Genomic DNA, 21,617 nt, shown 5'->3' on the forward strand with positions numbered 1-21,617 from the left:
TAGAGAGATCTGTGCTGCTGATTATGGTGCTCTCATGATGATTGGACCTACGAGACTCCAGATGGGGAATTCTCTTTCTTTTTTATAATAAAAAATAGACCAGCCCTGTCTGAAATTCAAAGGCACTGAATAATCTCAACAATCAGTTAATCTGTCAACACCAGGCAGCGCTGGTGTTATCAACACCCACCTTACCTTTCACAAGAAAATTGTCAGATAATGTTCTTGGAATAGAGCAGATTACTTCAACCTCATACTGGTTTTTCTCTACTTTTTTTTTTACATTAAATATCTCTGTGGAACTAACTCACTACAACCCATTGCAGTTATATGTTTCTAGCTGTTGTACAGTTATTGTGCTGCTGATGTGTAAACCCAATGCGACAGAGCTCAACATTAGTGTCATTGAGGCTGTGCCAGTATCTAGCATGTACTGATTGAAGTGTGTCTCATTGTGACTGGGGAACAAAGAAATTGGCAGTTTAAGAGTCCCCCCCTCCTCTCATAAAGACCCCATTAAGTTATCTTGAAGAGCCTCATTATAGTCTTGTTTTCATCTTGTTATCCGTTTGACACATAATTGACTACTACTACTATTCTACAATACTTGATGTACTCTGTTTCAGATACCTTTAAGATGCTGCATCGCATATACTCTTCTAGTGTTTTTTCTACAAATCCATAATAAGTTTTTCTCTAATGAAACATTTATTTAGAGGTGTTCCTTAATGTTCTCTCTGTTGGCAAAGAAACAGTTTATACCAAAGACAGTAAAATAATCATATAGAGCCATGGCAGTTGAAATGTGTATCTTGAGCCAACAATTGGGCTTAAATGGTTTGCCTTAGTGATTTTTGTATTCTTTATATTCCACAACAGTACCAGTGGGGGAAGGAAAACCAAGGACTTGGAAGGTTTTCAGAGACATAAATCAAATGTGCTTATTTCATGACCACCGCTTTACTCTCCATCTTCACTCAACATTGCCTCTGAAACTTTTTACCTCAAAAACAATCTAAACAGTTTCATCAATATGTAGATGCTCTCTATGGTAGTTTATAGTTACCAGCCAGGGTGACTGCACCTGTAGCATTAATGCAATGCAGCAATGATATCGGATTTCAGCCCGGAAACAAAGCAGCCTGAACAGCCATTCCCATCATCGTCAGCTCAAGATAAATGTGATGATTTGGTTCATGTTGCTCTTTTGCTCAAGACTTGAAAGCGCTTTACCTTATGTATTACCATACATCACCTAAGCTTCTGGCCCAAATAATTAATTTTGGCCTTAAAATTACATATTTTGTAAGGCTTGTGTACCAGAGCAAAACTGAAGTTGAGATTTATCAAAGATTCTTCATACCAAAACCAGTTGGTGACATTTATCATGTAAACCATAATTTTTTCACGAGAGAAGAACACGTTGTCATGACCCAATGTTCCAGTGCTTGGTTACTTTAATTCTGTGTAATGATCATAATAAGATCATGTTCATGCTCGTTTGTCCTCAGCCCTGCAGTTTTTCACGATTATCTTTAGAGCCCCCTCTTGGCTCAACCTAATTTTCTCTCTGTCTGTCTTTGTTTAGGACCCCCGAGCAGTGTCCAAGTGTCGTGTCTCTTTTGTCAGAGAGCTACAATCCTCATGTGCGTTGTGGGGCTGCCATGGCTCTGGGTATCTGCTGTGCTGGGACAGGCAACAAGGTGAGTTTTCCTCTTAGCCTCAGCAATTTCACAGTGACATCAAATATTAAAACAGTGAAGATGCTGTAATAAAGCCTGTCTCAAATAGAGCAATGGTTCTCTGTTCAGTTGATGTAAATGAAGGCTCAGACAGTATTTGAGAATTTGAAAGTGCCTCCCCAGACCCATTAAACTTACTATACACAAGGGTGAACCAAACCTTACATCAAATTATCACAAAAGTAGACTAAAACCTGTTTTGGCTTGTCCAAGATGTAAATTTGTTCTTATTTTAATGAGGCACAGCGGGTTTTTTTGAATCAGTGGTCATAACTAACTAGAATTAATATTCCTCGTAAGACTGTGCACAAGAAAAGCTTATATAGCACTTTTTTTCAACCACAAAAAGCAGCACTGCTTTCCTCATTTATCCTGTGTGGTTTCTTTTTCTTACTGCACATGTGCGTCACTGATGCCAAGATTACCTGCACAAAGGGTTTTCCTTCAAATATTCAAGGGATGGGTAATCTGTAAAGCCTATCTGAGGCGGGCAAAATCACTTCAGGTATGCAAGGTGTTTGATGCCATCTAAGCAAGCAATACTCTGCTAAACAGTGACTTTGACAAGCTGTAATAATCCCACGATGATGCTACATGACTCGACTTCTTTTGATCATCATCTGCTTCAAGGCGAGGTTCTTTTCCTGTTTGGTTGAAGTTTCCTCTTCATCCATGATTAAAGTATTAAGTTTCTCCCTTCCTTTTTTTTTTACATTTGCTTTCTCATAACCTCAAAATTGTGGAAAGAAGTTTGGAGACTTGCTTTTATAAAACGGTTCAAACTGGCACACAGTCACCAGGCTGTACCCTGTCATCTCGTTTGGGTTCATCAAAGTCTGAAGAGGAGTAAAGAAGACAGAAGTTGGGGTACTGCTAGTTCCTGAGTCGTCTAACTGTATGAGCTGATCAGTCTCAGGTGGCATAGCCCAAATTGAGTTATGGCTCATGCTCATTACACCCTGAGCCTTGAAGCACCAAGGTGAATGTTTTGCACCCAGTCAGGCCAAGCCATAGTAGTGATTTGATTGTGTCTTCTGCCTGGTTTTCTAGAATAAAACTTAAAAATAAAACAACGCACATTAGGCCCTTAGTGAGAGTAATGATGTTGTCGCAAGAGAAGTGGGTCACTTATTTAAAAGTAGCACAGGCCGTTGCCATCATTTTACACCTCAGGCTTTATATAGTTTTACTGTACTGGTGTTCCTGGTATATTGTACACATACAAGAAAAAAAACTGCATAAGAAAGCTGTTTGAACCCTTTTTATGTTGTTTATGTATGCTGATTTTGTGCCGTAATAAATTACTGTTGAACAAAAGTTTACAGTGTCCGAACGCTCATATGATGTAGTGTAATTGATATGAATGAAAAGGGAGAAAGTATTGTGGTAAAATGTGTTCTGCCCCGTTTCATTTATTTACACAAGCTTGTAGCCAGTTTTTTAGCAACACTTAATGTAAAGTTGAACTCAACCCGTGGAGCAAGCCTGTACACGGATTAAGAGATTCTTAAGCAACCACATTATGTGTCGACCTGCTCTGCTGATTGGGTCTGACAGTAAATACCCTCAATTAAATCCCCCGACAACCTATCAGGAACAGGATGTGGTCGACTGGTGTTGGCTTTACACTCTGACTTATCATCACAGTACATGGCTGTCTCAGCCAGCTGAGCCGAGAACACTGATGAAACATGGTTTATTTTACCTCCACTGTCATCATCCTAGTTTGTTTCTCTTTGCTCGGTGGAGCTGACCCCTCCCTCTGAGCCTGGTGGTGTGAGTTACAGCCATTACTGCTCGGTGAGAACAGAGGAGACAGCAGAAATAGAGGAGAGAGAAGAATAGGAGGTGGCCCCCCCTCACTCCTTCTTTCAAAGTGATCATAGGAGGAAACTGAAGAAGGTGGACCTTGTCATAACTGTTATTCAGTTGTCCTGGGAAACCAGATAAGGATGACACTAATGTCATTAATTTGTGTGGTCTGGTTGCCTCTCTTAATAACCCTCCAGAGCATGTGTTCTGTTGGAAATGGCAAAATATAGAATGTATAGGGAGTGGAAAGCATCAAATGATCAGTTTCATGTTAGCTTCAATCTGACACAAGTGAGAAATTACAGATTTTACCACTACGACAGAATTAAGAAGTCATACTGAAAAAAAACCCTCTAAAATGTAGTATTAGCGAGCCTTTAACCGCTTGTCCTCTTTCATGTGTTTCTGAGACTGAAACAAATGAACCCTTGTTTAATATTGCCCTTTCACCATTAAAGTATCAGGGATATAATAACAGGACACTTTTCACTCCAGTTTATAACATAAGAATGTTACATCAACGTTGGCGACTTAAATAATGTTTTTCAGCTTAGCAACCACTTATGAAACTTAATGTCGGACTGCGGAGGGCTCGGCCATGAAAGATGATTCTGCACTACAAATTAAACGAGAGAAGATAGCCACTGAGTGCTGCCATTTCCTACACTCTTAGATCTCAATCAGGAAACCATTCGGTCTTCTACAAAACTTTTTCCAGTGTGTCTGTTTGCTCTCAAGTGGGCTTTTAGACAGTAGGTTTCTAGGGCAGCATATTTAACAAAGATCTAGAGTAAATAATGTGTAATTCAAATTTGAAGTCATTTACAACCCATTGTGTCTAATCAAAAACTGTCTTGTTTTCCTTATAAATCTAAAAGAATATGCCAAGTGGGTCGCTCTCCTTGTAGTTGGAATATTTTAAGTCTGATCTTTGCTAAACAGCAAAGATGTTCACTAAACACTGCAGAGTGCTGTTAGCAGTCCTCTATGATCAATCTCTTTGTCCTCTTGACCATCAACACATTGAAAAAAAATGTAAACACGTTTTTAGCCCTTTCTGACATCAAAGAGCAACTTTTCCCACTCAAAATGACGTTAATAGGATCAACCATTCAGTGATACTTTGGCAGTACATATGGCAGTAGATGGTTATTCACAATGCACACATGCAGCTTCTAATTTACTGTAAATACTATGTATTTAAGCAACATTACCAACTTCGTCTCTTTGCCCCACCATCTGCAGGAGGCCATCAACCTGCTGGAGCCCATGACCAATGACCCAGTGAATTATGTGAGACAGGGCGCCCTCATTGCTTCTGCCCTCATCATGATCCAGCAGACTGAAGTCACCTGTCCTAAGGTATGTGCAAAATAATTATATTTTTATTGTCTTTCCTTTTTTTTTGTTCTGCATTTTTTTTCTTTTAGGATGCATTTTCAGGATTTGAATGTTGAATGTCGTTTATCATTAAGGAGATTGGATATATAGCCAGGTAATGGCCTCAAAGACAGTTTTGGTGTGAAAAAGACCTTTTGAAAACCGCAAAACATTTGTATTTGAGTGTAAACCAGTTAAATATAGTAAAAGATATTAAGAAAGCCTGCTTTTTGTCTCGGTGGCCTGTGAAATATAATCTCAGTGACTCTTAAAATGATGCCTAATGCCACTGAGACCAGAGCCTTTGCTGAGTAAAGAGTGAGAAGGGGTAAAAAGGGGAAGACTTGACTGAAAACAGAAACGTCACGTTTGTGAAGACGTAAGGAAAGAAATCTGTGTCATGGAAGACTGGAGAGTGACTAGTCCAGGCATAACTGCACGCACTCACCCTTGGTGCACCTCATACTTTTTCATAGACAGTTAAGAAATGCCAGACACATTTTCAAAGACTCCTCATCTGCACAGCAATAGTCCTTTTTAAAGCTTAAAGCGGTATGCAGGATTGTGCAAGAGGCAGTTGAGCGTCAGGAGGTATTACATCCATGACTGTTTATTTTAAAGTTCCAGTCTTTGTAATTTCCAGATTTGCTTCACAGTTATAGTCTTAGGCCTCTAGTCTGAGGGTGGTAAATTGGCCAAACTAGCCAATAACTACCTAACATGGTGTTTACTCAATGTTTCACGCTGGCTATTCAGATATACTGTTGGTACCACAGGTACTACACCATAACCAGAGGTGTGGTAGCACTGATGTTGCTATATTATGAAGTTTGCTGACAGGGTGCAAGTTTGACAAATGCATTACAGCTGTGACAGCCTCATTTAAGTGTCAAACATGTACTGTACCCTCCCCTTTGACTGAGGTGGCAAAATAAAATGCACACACACCCTCTCTGCAGTATTTCAAAGTTTGAGGTGATTCTTAGTCATTCATTACATTCTAAGTCTCACTGAAGTTCATTATCGAAGGAAGGATACCACAAAGTTGGGGCTGAAATACATGATTACAGGTTTTATAATGGTGTATTTCTCAAGAACGTGGATATTTTAATGTTTACATTCACATTTTGACAATTTCATTGTATTCTAAATTTTACATTAGATCGTTGGCCTGAGAGAGATACAAGAGAAATTAGTCAAGTCCTTAGTATAGACTAAAATTCTGAAATTTGAAGAAAATAACGTGTCTCTAACCAAAACATGCATAAAATCTTGTGGTTTTGCAGTAGTGTTGCACAATAACAGCTTGTTTAATGAACACATTTCCCCTTTTGTTTTCTGTTTTAGGTGAACCAGTTCAGACAGCTTTATGCAAAGGTGATCAACGACAAGCATGATGATGTTATGGCCAAATTTGGGGCCATCCTAGCCCAGGGAATCCTCGACGCAGGTGAGTGTTCAAAGAGAGGGGTCAAAGGATCATTTACATTTTAGAAGAGACTGGTATTTGGAGAGATCAGACTGGTATATGATCCTGTCTGCCTCTGTGCTTTCATCCTTCAGGGGATTTGAAAAAGACCTAAATTCTTAATTACACTGTAAAACAAGTGAACTGCTCTAATTGTTTGGTGGGTGTGTGTGTGTTTCTCTGTGTCTTAATTTGAGTTCCTTTACGCTCAAGCAAACACAGAGTAGCCCTCTACAGCTGACCACCCGTGCACTGTGTCTCTGGAACAGATCATGCCACGGTGCATTAGCGCCTGTCGATCCTAGTTGGACTCAGCTCTGCTCTCGGCCATATGGCCTGTCGGTGTCCCCCCTGGTGATTACTGTTTGTCTGATAGTCTCTGTGTTTGTGTGTCTATGCGGGTGTTTGTAGACACAAGCATACAGCGTGTTTTTGTGTGTGTGAGGTCCTAGAGAGCTGCACATCATCACATGGGGAGCTACACACACTCACGTACACCCAGAGCACACCCATATTCACATGTATACACAAATGCTCGATGCAGGCAGGAGCAGAAACCCGTTTTCTAGCACTAACATAAAATCCTGTGTGCTAAGCCAGAAAGAAACCAGCTATGTTTACACACTGCTGTCTAAATACACTATCAGGTGTTGCAACTTACACAAAGTGCAGCCAATCTTAAGTATTTGCACTATTACTTGAAGGGCTGAGTGTTGTAACTCTCAAGGGTTTTTCATCAAACACAAAATTGCCTCTCGATTAATCGCACCCCTCCTGCAGCAAACTATGTGTTTTGAACAGATAAGCCCTCTTAATGACATGAAGGACCTTAAATCATATATCAAATCAGGCACATAAACCGCAATAAACTCTGCAAACATGCCAAGATGACCCTGCGTGAGACCAACCAGACAAACCCTGACCACCAGTGTCATTTTTCAGACTGTAGACAGACACTCCTTCCTCTCCCTGACCCCCCTGCTCCCCTCCAAACTTCAGCCCTCAGTGCTTACCCGTGTTTCAGGACAGCACCAGTGTGGGGCTTATAATTTAAACACATTCAGGCAGGAAACGCACCACTCCTGTTTGAATGTCAGACATGCTCGAGCTCGTGTGGTCAGAATGTTTTAGTATTCTGGTTCTTGTAGTGGGTTAGGTTTTTGAGGTGCAGGGGTAATTGTATTTAATTTGACAGGCGGAGGCGATTAGAGCTCAGTTTCATGATCACTGGTCCTCATTACCCAGGAAATGTAAGTCTCCTTCCCTCTCCATCTCACCTCTCCATGTTTAGCTCCCATTTACAGGCTCACTAATTGACACAATCCATTAATTAGCTTTAATCAGTGGTTTCTGTCTGTCTATATAATGAAACACGCCATGCTCTCATTGTTTCACAGGATTCTTATGTTGCATCTTTTTCATAGGGACACAACAAGCAGGCTGGTTGTTGATGTAGTCACATAACACCTTTAAGGAATCACTGCTAGTCCCGCGCCTCCCTCACCAGCTCCTCGGTATAAAAATTGGCCCACCGAACTACGAGTCGGCAAAAACAGCGGGTGAGGGGGGAAGCCACCAGTCAAGTGCTCTCAACCTCTTCCCAAGTTTTGAAGAGACTCTTAAGCTCCTAGATGTGGCGCAGCGAGCAGACCGCGTGACTCATTCTGGCCAACACTCAATCTGTGGGACTGGAAAGGTTTCAACACTGGTTCAGATGTCAAGATACAGTCTCCCTAATATATTATTTCAGTGACCTCAGAAAAGAGTGGGAGTAAAGCGAGATAACAGAGGACTGGTATCTGGTATTGTCTAGCCTGATTTTATTTTTAGCCGTAGCGGCAACTCCCTAGTAACCGACACTTCCAACGCTTTTTCTTTTTATCCCTTAAAGAAATGACAGATTAATCTCAGTAACCTCTTATCATCTCTTCCTCCCTGACTCCCTCTGCCTTCTCTACTGTTTGTCTTGGAAAAAGGGCAAACGTTACACTTTTGTACTGCTTCAACTTACTCCTTAGTCAGCTCCAACAATGCACATAAATTGACCCACATTGCTAATCTGGTCGGACACAGTGCGGCTCAAACCTCAACCCCCAGTGATTACCTGTCCAGTTGTACAGAAATTCCCTCACACACACAGAGACTTACTCTTCATTACAAGTAAATTGCTTCACTTTTTCAAATTAGCGTTGCAATATCATTATGCCATTTTACTTGTGGTCGAATTATTTACCAGATCCTAATCTAACAACATCTGTAGCCTGATACAAGGGGCCTTATTGAAGAACCACTCATATGAACAGATAAGTTGTTAAAAGGCATGTATGAGTGAGTTAAGAATGTGTAGCATTCAGCAATTTTCTTGTACTTTAAAATTCTATTAGGGCCTCAAAAAAAGTCTGGTTGGTGGTCCGGTCCTGCGGTTTGAGCCACGAACAGTTTGTCTCTGCCTTTTGTCACAAGGGGAGAAATACTTGTTTGATTTAGAGTCGTAATGTCTTAATCTGAATGAATTTTACACTACTAAATAATAACTAAAACAAACTAATAAAATTGATATTCTGTTCACCATATCATCATGACAGCTTGTGATGCTTGTTAGATGTGATGATGATTATCGGCGCATTTTGACACAATAAACTTAGCCTCATGGTCTTTCTGCAGATGTCTGTCCAGTATCATCTTCTGCTCGTTACTCAGTGAGGTGACTATACTCTCATCTAATATCACTGGCTGTCACATCCTTTGACTGCCTCCCATCACCTTTGCTTTAGGAAGATGTTTTCTATTTAGTGCTGCTCTGACGACTTTGTGGGCAGCTGTTTTATTATTTTCTCATTGTTTGGGTCCCCGTTATCACCTGCTTTTCTTAAAATCTCTCTTCACTCAATGTTGGGTCAAATCCGCAGAGATGTCTGTTGTTAGACTGCTGAAAATTACCCCTCTGCTGGAGTAATATCGTCTTTATGGATGAGTACATAAAGTCATTTAAAAACCTGTTGAAACCTTTTTAAAATTAACTTTTGGGCCAATAAAACAAAGATCTAATTTTATAATCTATAACTACCTCAACACCTACTGGAAAAGACATCTGTTATTTTTGGGACAGCTGACACACCTCTTGTGGTGATCAATTATTTAATCTCCTGTTCAGCTCATATCTTATGATCAGAGGCTTTTTTTCAATTTAATTGTAGGATGTTGTAGACAATGCATTCCTTGATTTAATTGGCTTGCCAGCATGTCCGTGTCATTAAAATCCTGCCCCAAAGATCAACAGATCAGACTGGTTGAAGCCAAAAGACAACCCTGTCAGGGTGGTGGCCATCCTGGTCCGTGCCCACATTAACCTCCAGCTCCCTCATCCTCCATTTCTTGCCAAGTTGAAATGGGTTTGGTTCACAATCAACAATGATGGTGTCACATAAGCTAAAAGCTTTGTTAACAATTGAACGTCCTCTTATTGTTCATAAAAATTGCACTTTAAGCATTTTGTGTTCTCTCAGGTCAGCCTGAGAACTATAAGGTTCATCATGGATGTCGACTACTACAGAGGCTCATCATGAAACACACAGCAGTGGTTTCACAGTTCTCATGTGACCATATACAAACCTAAACTAATGCAACATATTTTTCTACCTTTACTGAAATTGGCTTCTACTGAGCAGTATGTATTTTAACCTTATTATACGTCAGGGAAATGTAAAGATTGCTGGAGGTCTGCTGAGGTTTGCAGAGTGTGGTCCTGCTCAGCATTTCCTTTGTTTGCTGAGTTTGCGCGTCGCACACACTTTTTCAAGCCTGTCTTGATTCATGTTAACACAAAACCTCGCTATGAAGTCAAAACTCTCACCAGTAGTTGGTACATAATGCAGCAGCAAGTCTGTTATGTCAAATACAAAACAGACCCCTACAGCCTCTCTAAACGTTTACAGAAAATGTGATTGTATAGCAATTCAATGGAAAGATGCATGTGGACAGTGCGTTGTGTCATGTACATTGAGACAATCTGCGCGATTTGAAAATGTCTCAGGAAAAATCACCATTTGTATGATACTAATTGTGTCACACAGACCACAAAGTAAAGTGAAAATAAGCTACACGTCTAGTATGAAGTCACATACTTTTTCTTGATTTAGCAGCTACAGTAGTTTATAATCTATTTGCCTATGGACAGTCAAGTCTGGGAAAAGTATGAAAATATTAAATTTAACAACATTTTAGTATAAGCTGGTGTGTCATCTGGAGATTAAACAACATTGTTTAAACCCACTCTGACCCTTCTGCCCTCTGTTGTTTAGGTGGACGTAACGTGACCATCTCTCTGCAGTCCAGGACGGGTCACACTCACATGCCGTCAGTGGTGGGCCTGCTAGTCTTCACCCAGTTCTGGTTCTGGTTCCCCCTCTCACACTTCCTGTCTCTGGCCTTCACACCCACTGCTATAATCTGCCTCAACAAGGACCTCAAGGTACTAAAGTGGCCGATTTCTTTGTGACTGGTGTATCAGAACATAGGTTTTAATTATTCATAAAAAAGATCACGGTCAGATCTTCAACATCCAAAAAGTGGCTCAAAATGTTCAAACTTGTGGTAAATAGTTTTTCATGCATGACAGGGATTAATATTAGTTATTTAAAACTGAATATTTTTATTTATATTACACATTTTGTTGTGTAAACATAACACCAGACTAAACAGCTGGAGATTTTCTTTTATGTTTGTCTGGGTAAAGTTGACAGGGCACTTTTTCATTTTTACATACAGTTAAGGCAGCAGGTATTATAAGAAGGCATCTCCTTCTTGTTATTTTAACATGTACATTTAACTTCAAAGCCAATTAATCAAACAAAGCAAAAAAGTTAGTTTGTGTTCAACCAAAATGAAACTGTGTGAATCAGCAAACCAGTGTTGGAAGTCTGGCATTTGAGAAGACATTAAGCTGCCAATTTTTGAGCCGGTTTTGATGTGACATTTTCTCCCGCAAAAACAGAAGAAATGTTGTGTATCCAGTGTCTGATTTGTGATCGTCCTGAATTTACACACAGCTTCAATCCCGCCATTCAGTCTGTATCTCTTTTTGAAATAGTTTATGATCCACTTAGCATCCAAACTGACCCCTGATCCACCAGCGTCTGTTTGTTACTGTCTGTTTCTCACAGACACTCTCACAGTCTTTCTGAAGAAGAAAAAAGTGTTTACAACTATATTGGCTGGTTTATATTTTCACGTCATTATTTCAACTAAGAAAAATACACAAGTTGAAGATGCTTGGGGACTAAATTTAGCCAGAAGAGATGGTGAGAGTTAAGCTCTCAGTTGATTTCAGAATTAAATAAATAATAATAAGATCTATGTTGATAAATCTTAGCCTTAAATTTTTGTGATTTCTTCGAAGTTCATTCTTCACCTTTTGAAACAACAGTTTACAAAACAATCTGACCACGAAGACCTCAAGGTGTTTCTAAGTTTACTCACATGATTGTCTCTAAGTGGACACTGATCAGGATTAAAATTTCTCTACAAAAAATGAAGTCCACTAAAAATCTTAGATATATAAAACATATTTGTTTCCATCAAATGTTGAATTGATTTTAATTTAAAGATTAGGATCTTAGTTTATCTCATTAGCATGCTAACATTGGCTAATTAACTTCTAACGGAAAGTACAGCTGAAGCTGCTGGAATTAGTTTTCCAGGTATTTGTACACCAAAGTTATTACATTTCATCCCGACCATTATCTGAAAGGGCAGATCATGAAGTTGAAGTTTCTAAACATCTGTAGAAGTTAAGTGACCTTTTTTTTTTTTATCATCTTCTTCAGATGCCCAAGGTGCAGTACCGCTCCAACTGTAAGCCCTCCACCTTCGCCTACCCACCAGCTCTGGAGGTTCCCAAGGAGAAAGAGAAGGAGAAGGTGAGAGCGCAGGCGCCACACAACACATCAGCTTGTTTTGCTTTCCCTTTTCTGAAATAATTAGTTTAGGGAAGCTGACCTCGCTTGATATTGATTAGTCAAGAATTTTTAACCCTCCTTGTCAGACTCATCATTTTCTTGCCCATTCTGTTTATTGTTTTAGCATCTCTGGCCTATTTTTCTCAGATGCTTCGTCTCACAGGCTTCGATGCTTTTGTAATTGAAGAACAAGCAGCGGTTATTTTGTGGTTGACTAGTTTTTGTACATGTCAAGCCATGTTTGTTGAAGGTCTGAGTGTCTACAGTATTGTCTTACACTTGTGGAAATGTCTCTGCGCTCTCTCTCTCTCTGCATGTTAGGTATCCACTGCTGTTCTTTCCATCACAGCCAAAGCCAAGAAGAAGGAGAAGGAAAAGAAAGAAAAGGAGGAGGAGAAGATGGAAGTGGTGAGTGGAAATGCCCAGAAACACTTTTCTTATTCTCTACCAATAATCATGTTTTATTTGACATGGTTCAAAAGTCAAAATATATATTTACGTCACAAAGAAATTAATTTAGTTTTGTTATTTGTTTGAGGGGTAAATAGTTGCCACAGAATAATTCTTGACATGCAGAAAAAATCACAACTACGTGGCCACTTGAAGGTAGATTAATGCAACCGGTTATATGGTTCCTATTCTGCTTTTTTATATAAGCAATAACGGTAGGTGTGTGTCAAAGTCTTCCACAGTGTTTTAACTTCCTACCCGCAGTGTCCAGAACCAGTTTAACGTTCATTGGGATTTTCTCTGGGCGTTAGCAGCACACTGTTTGATCCACTCTGCTATGCTACATCTCAGCTCGGGTGCTGAGAGACCAGTCTGGAAACATCCAGCCTGCTCACATCTCAGAACTTCGGATTTATTTGGCTTATTGTGAAAGCGGTTTTGGGGGGGCAGGGGGGCAGGGGGGTCCGATGTCACTGGGGTCAGGCGGTTCATAATTGACTGGTTGTCATTTTCTGGACAGTTTTATAGAGCCGACTTTGTTTGTTTTTTTTACAATTAGATCATCTATTATGCCTTTAAAGCTAGCTTGTGGTATCTTTTATTTCTTCATGAAATATATCAACATTAAAATATGTTGAGGTAGAATGGCTGAGATGGAAATGATGATTGACAGGCTCTGACAAATAGATGCTTAAATATATATAAAAAATGTGTATTCATCATGTAAAAAGGACTCTGTTACTGTTTGTGTTTCATCTGCAGAACATGATGTGCTGTAGTTTGGTCACAAAATACAAAGCTTGTTTTTTTACTGCCAGCTCCCTCGTTACCCTTTGTTCTTCTGTGTCTTATTTTATGGGTTTCCAGTGTCTGCCTGATAGTCCAATAAATCACCTCCCAACAAGGTCGCCAGAGCAGGATCGAATCATACTGAATCATGACAGAAAGAAGGAAAACCAGAATTTATTAATCATAACTTCTACATACTGTCAAATAATGTTAGATGGACACAAGAATATAATATAATAGATCTTGATTGTGGCGGATTAAAAGGATGTTTTGTAATTTTTGTTGAAAAAAATTGTGAACAGAATTTATTACAAGTTTATTTTTTACGTGAAATAAAAATGATTATAAAAAGAGAGGAGGGGGCATTAGAAGGATGAGACAACAGCAGAATAAATGGGGAAAACTTAAAAGAAAAGTAATAACGGAAAATGCTAATTCTCTCTGTGGTGTGACAGGAGGTCCAGGAGGGCGAGAAGGAGAAGAAGGACGAGGAGAAGGAGAAAGAGAAGAAGAAGGAGGCGGAGCCTAACTTCCAGCTCCTGGAGAACCCGGCCAGAGTGATGCCAGCTCAGCTCAAAGTCCTCACCATGCCCGAGACGTGCCGCTACCAGCCCTTCAAACCGGTTAGTAAGACAATGCCAAACAATATACTATATACAGAATATGTTGTCACATTTTTAAAATTATTTATAGCATCACTACATTATACACAGTAATGTCGGCTGAACTTTAATGATATTTAAGAGTGTAAAAGTATCTCAGTAATGACCTCAGTGAGGAGTTTTCCTTTAAAAGTTAGGATCCAGCCTCTTGGTTGATTTTGGCCTCTGTTGAATATCTACAACTGCAGAAACTGAGCAGTCTTCAGGCCTATAAACCAGATGACCACGGTCCTGCTGTAAATGTTGACAGTTTTCCGCAGTAAACTTCAGGGCGACATGAAGTCACCCAATGAGCGCTCAGCCCAGTCCTGTAAAGAGGAAGTTCTGTTTGATTTTGTGTCCAGCGAGCTAAGCTCAGAGTATCACATTGTACAACTTATTGTATCAAATGCCAAAATGGTGTCTTTGCATGTCCAACATTTTTTACCACTATCCTTTTAAGGGTCTGTTTTTCCTTTCAAAGGCAGGTTCAGGAAGTGAAGAGGTTTTACAGATGTATCTTGAAATCTGGTCAATGTCAGGCGGCTTTTTGAAATTTTATTATGTTTTTAGCTTGAATTAAAATGAAGTTTCCTGTCTTTGTCGTCATTGATGCCGAACATCTGATTATTAAAAAAAAAATTTTAATTAACTTATTTTAAGATCTATATTAATTTTTGAAAGACATAAAAAAACACAGTGAAGCACAGTGTTAACAGCAGCATTCAGAGGTCATAATATCAACCCGCATGTAATAGAAGTACTATACCTGTGAATACATGTGGGAGTAGTAAACCCAGAAAAAGAAGGGAAAGAAAAACTGTTAAAAAGTTAAATAAATGAAAAGCAAAATCTTTAAATAAATTAACCTTACTAACCTGAATTTACATTTTTTTGTCCACATGGTTCACTTTCTTTTTTCATCACTTGATCTATAGTAAGCTACTACTGAGTAAAATATTTTTTTATGGAGGCTCCATTTAGTGTGACACATTTGGTGTTTGTGAGGCGATTTGTCCAGAATTCAGAAAAAATACCTGTGGATGCAAACAAGGTCGAATCACCCAGCAGATAAAGGGGGCAACTGCTTCAGGGAGGGTCTTCAGGCTCCAAGTTCACCATGTGGGGTTTTCAGTAGTTTGGTTAATTGTGAATTTCTTTGGTAATATTTGTGTACATCACTAAAAGCACAGGCTGCATTTACAGCTTTATTATTTCAGTGCATCTTGTGCTTACATGGTGCATAATCGTAAATAAATGTGACCTTAATCAAATTACTAACTAACATATACATATAATATATACTGGAAGTGTGAGAATTTGTGGATTTGATTGAGGGCCAAAGCTCATTTTTGCTTTCTGGTCCCCTGGAGAGTTAATCTGACCCTGAATGTTTGTTGGTTCCAGCATGAGATTTTTTTTCCTGTGCTACATCTGCTGCTTTCTGCTGTGTCATTGTAGTTAAGTCAGGGCTTAGAAATCTGTAAAAGGTTAATCACAGCTATTACATAAGATAACAAGTCTGTCAACAGTGAAAACTGATATGTAAACAGATGAAAGTTCAGCTTGTTCCATTAACTTTGACGTTCATAAGTTAAACACAAATATCAGTATAATGGTCCTCCTCCATCCTCATTCCCTCACACCATCCATGGTTTTCTTCCCTCTGTATCGTTAGCTCCACACGGGCGGGATCATCATCATGAAGGACACCAGCGAGGAGGAGGAGGAGCTGGTGGAGCCTGTGTCGGCTCATGGCCCCAAAATTGAGGAAGAGGAGCAGGAGCCAGAGCCCCCCGAGCCCTTTGAGTACATCGACGAGTAAAAATGCTCTCACTGCAACGGTATGTTCACACAAATCATTCCTGAGCCGTGTTATTCATTCATAACTTGAGCAATCTGACGTGTCTGCTGACGTTCACCACATTGGTCCAGTTTCCCAAAACCTGCAGCCAAACTGTTTGTCCCACTTCATACTTTTAAACTCCCAACTCCAAAGTGTCTTAAACATGACATTTTAAATCAGTTATTTTTCCCTCTGAAGTTAGATACCAGCAGATGAAGGACATCCATTTATAATTTCCTTCCAGCAGGCCTTTAAAGCAGACAGCGAGGCCGCAGCAGGATTCATTTCACAGCTAGAAAACCAAACTACTGTGCAGACGTACGGTAGCGAGGCTGCTCGCAATGTCAAAGAACACTCGAGCTTACACATAAAGCTGTGTACCTTTCTCACTTAAAAACACACATAGCTGTCAGGCCGTCTTCATTGGAAGTAATGTTATGTGATAACGCACAATGCAGGTCTGTACTGTTGTTCCCAAGCCTAACCTAGTTTCACCCGTCACTAACCGTGGAATGTAAACATCTCTGCCATCTCCAAACGCCAGCTGAGGGTAAACCTCCTCACTGTACTCGCCAATGAAGCTGGATGCTTAATGACTCCTGGCTGGTGGTTGTTTGTGTTGGATTGGCTGCAGCCCGCCTCCCATGTAGGAGCTCGCTGTTGCATGCAATGAGACCGATGAGGTGTCAATGACCAAATTAGGGCCTCTGTGCGCACTATGTCATCTCTTTATGAGGTTCGGGAGCTCCGTGGCAGATTAAACACCGCAGAGGCTGACACCGAGGGTGAGGTGTTCCGCCTTTAACAGAACAATCTCAAGTCACTGTGTCCTTTTTAAATCTATTTTTACTCACATATGTGTCCTGGTTGTAAAACATAGTCCTGATCTACCCACACAGGTGTTTTCACAGGACTTTCTTTGTGTTTACAGACTGTTGACTGACGTGTTAGCTTCACTGCACCTGTCAGGGCAGGACGACTTACATCTCTATCATTCTGCCAATTGTAGTTTGGTATCAAGTAACTTTCAGCACAGTATCAAAAAACTTCCACCCTTTTCAGATATGTAATCAGACAGAGTCACGTCTACACGGAAAAAATGTTTTGGTCACTGTAAATGTTCTTCGTCCTCATTTGGCCTCTTCTTAAAGTGAATTTAATTTAAGAGATGAGGCATAAGATCCACAGCGTTTTGTTTAAAAATGACTTCAGCAGTCTGCATTAGACAAATTAAGTTATCTTCTCGAGTTGGTTTTCTTTCTGTCTTTCTTTCTTTCTTTCTTTCTTTCTTTTTGTCTATCTTTCTTTCTTTCTTTCTGTCTCTCTACAGAAGTTTATTTGAGATTAAACACTATTGTTGCAGGCTGTGTATGTGAAAGTAAAGCAGTTATTATTCATCAACAATCATCAACCTTAATACAAAACAAGTCATTCTGTGCAGTGGCAGCTTTTCCTTTATTCTAATATATTTACTGTGTTTGTTCCCTACATTTGACACGTTATAATGCTGCGTTCATGTTATCAGGTTTTATTTAGTATTTAAACAAGTAAAAAATGACTAAGTTTAAAACTTATAAGTGGTGTTCACATTCAGTCTCAGTTGTCTTGGTGCTTAATAATATATAAGCATCTGAAAACTAAATACACATGGATGCCTCAAGTCAGCCAAAATCAATCATTTAAGCTAATTAGACCCATTCACAAATTCACAACAAAGAATGTCAGTTTTTAAAGCTTTTGTTCGATAATCAGACTTTTCTGTTACATATTTCTTGGTAAACAGAGTTAATTCCTTCTAATGGGTTTGTTTTTCTCTCCTCAGGCTTCAGAATACAAGTGATCCCAGCATGTTCAGTGTTCACCCCCTCTGTGACTCCATCTACCCATTCACCTCCCTGCTCTGCTTCCTCTTTTACACGTTACTTTCCTGTTCTGGCTCCTCATTTATTTTACATTCTCAAATTGTATAATTTTCTGTCCGTACAATAAAAATGATATATATAAGCGGCTGGACAGCGTGTTGTTATTTTTAATGGATATTTCAGCAGATGTGCATTGAGGAATCTCTTTTATCTCATACATTTAGATTAGTTTACATTTTCAGTACTCAGCAGCAGCTGCTACAGTCTGTCCCTGTACACTGAGCTCAGTCTACTGCATAAATACTTAACCGCGCTGGGTGGCAGGGGGGAGAGTGTCTGCTCAAATATAGCTGATGTCTTGCAGGTCAAAAGTCTAGAAAACCATTAGTTTATCAAATCTGCTCATGAGTGTTCCTCAGAAGTGTACGATCCACTGAGACAGGACAGAAAAACAAACTTTTTTTCACTTTAGTTTTAATTCAGATTAATTCAGTGACAGTTATGTGAGACTTTCTATCTGCCAAAATAAACATTACTAGATGTTGTTCTCATTTGAAGAACACAATGTTAATTGTGTGTTTTTGTCTTTTCTGAGCACAGTTCACTTAAGGTTAACTCTCATAACTTTTAATTAAGCTGAACTGGCTGTGTACTTTTTTTTTTTATCAGTTTTTGTTTGTTTTTCATTTGAAAAACTGCAGGCTACAAAGCAATTTGGGGTTCAGAAGAAATTTGGTCACTGACACGGGAGACATCGACTTCTGACAGCTGTGAAGTCTTCTCACTTAAAAAAAACCATCTTCATGCAGGAAATAGACGTGCCAAACCGGAGTTGACTTGCATGTAAAATAAATAGACAAGTAAACCGTGACATCCAACTGATGATTATCACAAGGAAAATAAACACAACAATCACAAGACGTCACCCAAAACATTGACTCATAGGTTTGGATGGTATAATCAAAAAAATGTTTACAGCAAATATTAAGTTGAAATTCTTTGTATCTCCAACAAATTCAGTCAAAATTGATAATGACTCTTACTGCAAGTCACTAAAATTTAAACAAATGTCAATCATCAGACTGTCCTGTAAATGTTTCATATTGATGATACACTGTTCACATTATCAAAACTGAGTTAGTTTCATGTTTGCATGTTAACAAACAAGAAATTCAAGGCACACATTAAAGAAAACAATTCCAAGTAACTTTCATAATGTTGAAGTATTTTTAAAATGAGGAACAGTATTTAAAAAAAAGTTTGAAGTTTAAAGGCTTTACTATGCAGTCCAACAAGAATGTTTGAATATTATTAGCTCAGTTTCATGGTTTCTTTAACAAAATCCTCCTAATATTAGTTTATATAACGCTCTTAATCTCCTTTTAAAATGTAGAAAACCTGATATATAATTCAATACAATCTAAAACCATAAATCATTTAAATAGTATATCATCATATGGAGGGAATAGATATGTTTTATTGTCACTCTGCCACCATTGAGCAATGGATCTTTTTAGTTTAGCCCAAACCATCCATCAGGAAATATATTTCATATTTAAATAATATATGAGCAACTGTAAATGTCAAAGGTATGCACCAGAGAAGTCCCCTGAAATGGTTATTTGTTGGCATATACCCTGAAAATTGTTTAAAATATGCACCAAAGTTGTGTAACCCTATTTTTTATCATATCCAGAGGAAGAAGCATAAGACAGATGTTTAATGATCAGCAAACTAATTTTAACCATCAGATGTGAAGCTCAAATCATAAATCTGCTCAGTTTGAAAGATTACCTGAAACACAAACTGTCCAGGAGTTTGAATGTAAGTTGTGAATGTCTTCATTAGACTGCAATCATCACAAAATGATTTTTTTCTGTTTCCTTCTAATGTTTTTTCTTTTCTAAAGTGAGTATTTCATGCTTATTTTCTGCTTTAGTGGTGTGATCTTGCCATGCAGGCAACCCTTCTGTAATCCACTTTTTATCAGAGCATCAATTTTAAATTTAATAAAAATTAAAAAATCCCTTTGATTTCAATCATCCATTCAAAGATCCACCTTGTAAATAGACTCGAGACTGCAGAAGAATTTCTTTTATGGTCTTGCGGTTTTTGGTCTTAAACTTTGAGATCACGTTTATTATCTAGTGGCCGGTTTTCCTGACCTAAGTATGATTATATTTGGTAAATGAAGCGTCATTTGGAAAAGCGGTTTGGGAAACGTTCAGGAGACGATAACAAAGGCGGTGGTTTTCTGCATGAAAACTGATGGAATGCTATACATTTGTTCATAAGACTAGTGGAGAAAAAAAAAAGGACAAAAAAACGTCTGGTGTGAAGTTTGGAGTTGTCAGTCATGATTTGCAGCTCGTCCACTCCCATCAGTGAGCCAGCACGTGTACATTTTGGCCAGACACTTGGTCTAATCCTGTCTGGGGACCCTTAGGGGTCCTTGAGGGGGTTCCAGCAGACCCCCAACAAAAAGAGAAATAATTAATTTTCACTATAACTCCATCCATAAGTAACACAATGACAATATTTGAGGTCCTTGTCATGGAAACGTTTGAGTCACATTCCCAGATACACGGTCACGGAGGACTATATGACAACTTTATCACCTCCACAAACTTTATTAAAACTTTACTGAGGAAGTGGATGCAGGACACACACACAGAGGAACACACTGTGCTGAGTGAGGTCTATCTTTGACCTGAGCGAGCGCATCCGTCTTCATTATCACTCAGCATGTGATCCAGCAAGGTGGAAGAATAAGCATCTGCTGTCTGACTGATGTGGAGCTTCAGTGTGATTGGAGGCATCCTAAATATAGTGGCTGTTGAGTCCACAGCTGAGGGATGAACTTTCTATTACGGGATCACATTCCTGAAGATGCAGTAACACCATGTAGGCTACTCCCCACAGTAGGGAATGTTTAGTCCCACTGAACCCCCCCCCTCCTCCTCCTCCTCCTCCTCCTCCCCCCATCCCTCCCCCACATCCTCCTCCTCTCTGCTCCACATCTCCCTGTTTCCATCCTCTTTTCCAGGGCAGATGAGATGAGGTCTGATCCAGCCTTCACTTCCCGCTTGTCCTGGTGAAGCCCGGGTGGGATTGGGAGATTTAGATCTTTCAGTCTGTGTTTGGAAAATCTGCCTCTGCTCGTAGCCACGTCGCATACTTCATATACACACATTTTTCTGTGATGGAGTGGACTTCCTACTCATACTTCTGTTTCTCTACTAGGCAAATGTACATGTGATACAAATCAGCTATTTATGAAACAACCTTCAGATTTTTATCATTTTCAAACTTTTTTTTTTTTTTTTTTAACAACAAAGCATAGTTATAAAGCTTTAGATGCCAAAAATGGTTTACATGAACAGCCATGAGCTCAGTGGTGGTCCTATACATGCTCAAGGACAGTTTTTAAGGGATGAAAAGTTTTAAGCTATTCAAAATATTTATGTCTGCTCACTATTTCAGTCACTATTTCAGACATTTGCAATGAAAATTTTACACAGATGTTCATGGTCTCCAGAGGATGAATCCTATTGACTGTGCTGATCCCCAAACCTTTCCTCCAGCACCACCATGAGGCTGACATATGTGGATATGAGTTAAATTATTCAACAACAGGACTAAAGAAACCAGAAAATATTCACACTGAAGA

General features: G+C 39.3%; 1 protein-coding gene across 1 annotated transcript in view; it reads left to right on the forward strand.

Moving 5' to 3' along the window:
• Positions 1–18,089, forward strand: part of psmd1 (proteasome 26S subunit, non-ATPase 1) — a 38,976-nt gene extending 20,887 nt beyond the window's left edge. Inside the window, exons 17-25 of the mRNA XM_062423611.1 lie at positions 1,589–1,703; positions 4,800–4,916; positions 6,282–6,384; positions 10,704–10,873; positions 12,228–12,320; positions 12,681–12,767; positions 14,054–14,221; positions 15,918–16,083; positions 17,908–18,089. Of these exons, the coding sequence (XP_062279595.1) occupies positions 1,589–1,703; positions 4,800–4,916; positions 6,282–6,384; positions 10,704–10,873; positions 12,228–12,320; positions 12,681–12,767; positions 14,054–14,221; positions 15,918–16,064 (1,000 nt within the window). The 3' untranslated portion in view covers positions 16,065–16,083; positions 17,908–18,089. The remainder of the gene's footprint in view (positions 1–1,588; positions 1,704–4,799; positions 4,917–6,281; positions 6,385–10,703; positions 10,874–12,227; positions 12,321–12,680; positions 12,768–14,053; positions 14,222–15,917; positions 16,084–17,907) is intronic.
• Positions 18,090–21,617: the final 3,528 nt, after the last annotated feature.

This window comes from Scomber scombrus, chromosome 8 (genome assembly GCF_963691925.1).
Source record: "Scomber scombrus chromosome 8, fScoSco1.1, whole genome shotgun sequence".
Taxonomy (NCBI): Eukaryota; Metazoa; Chordata; class Actinopteri; order Scombriformes; family Scombridae; genus Scomber; species Scomber scombrus.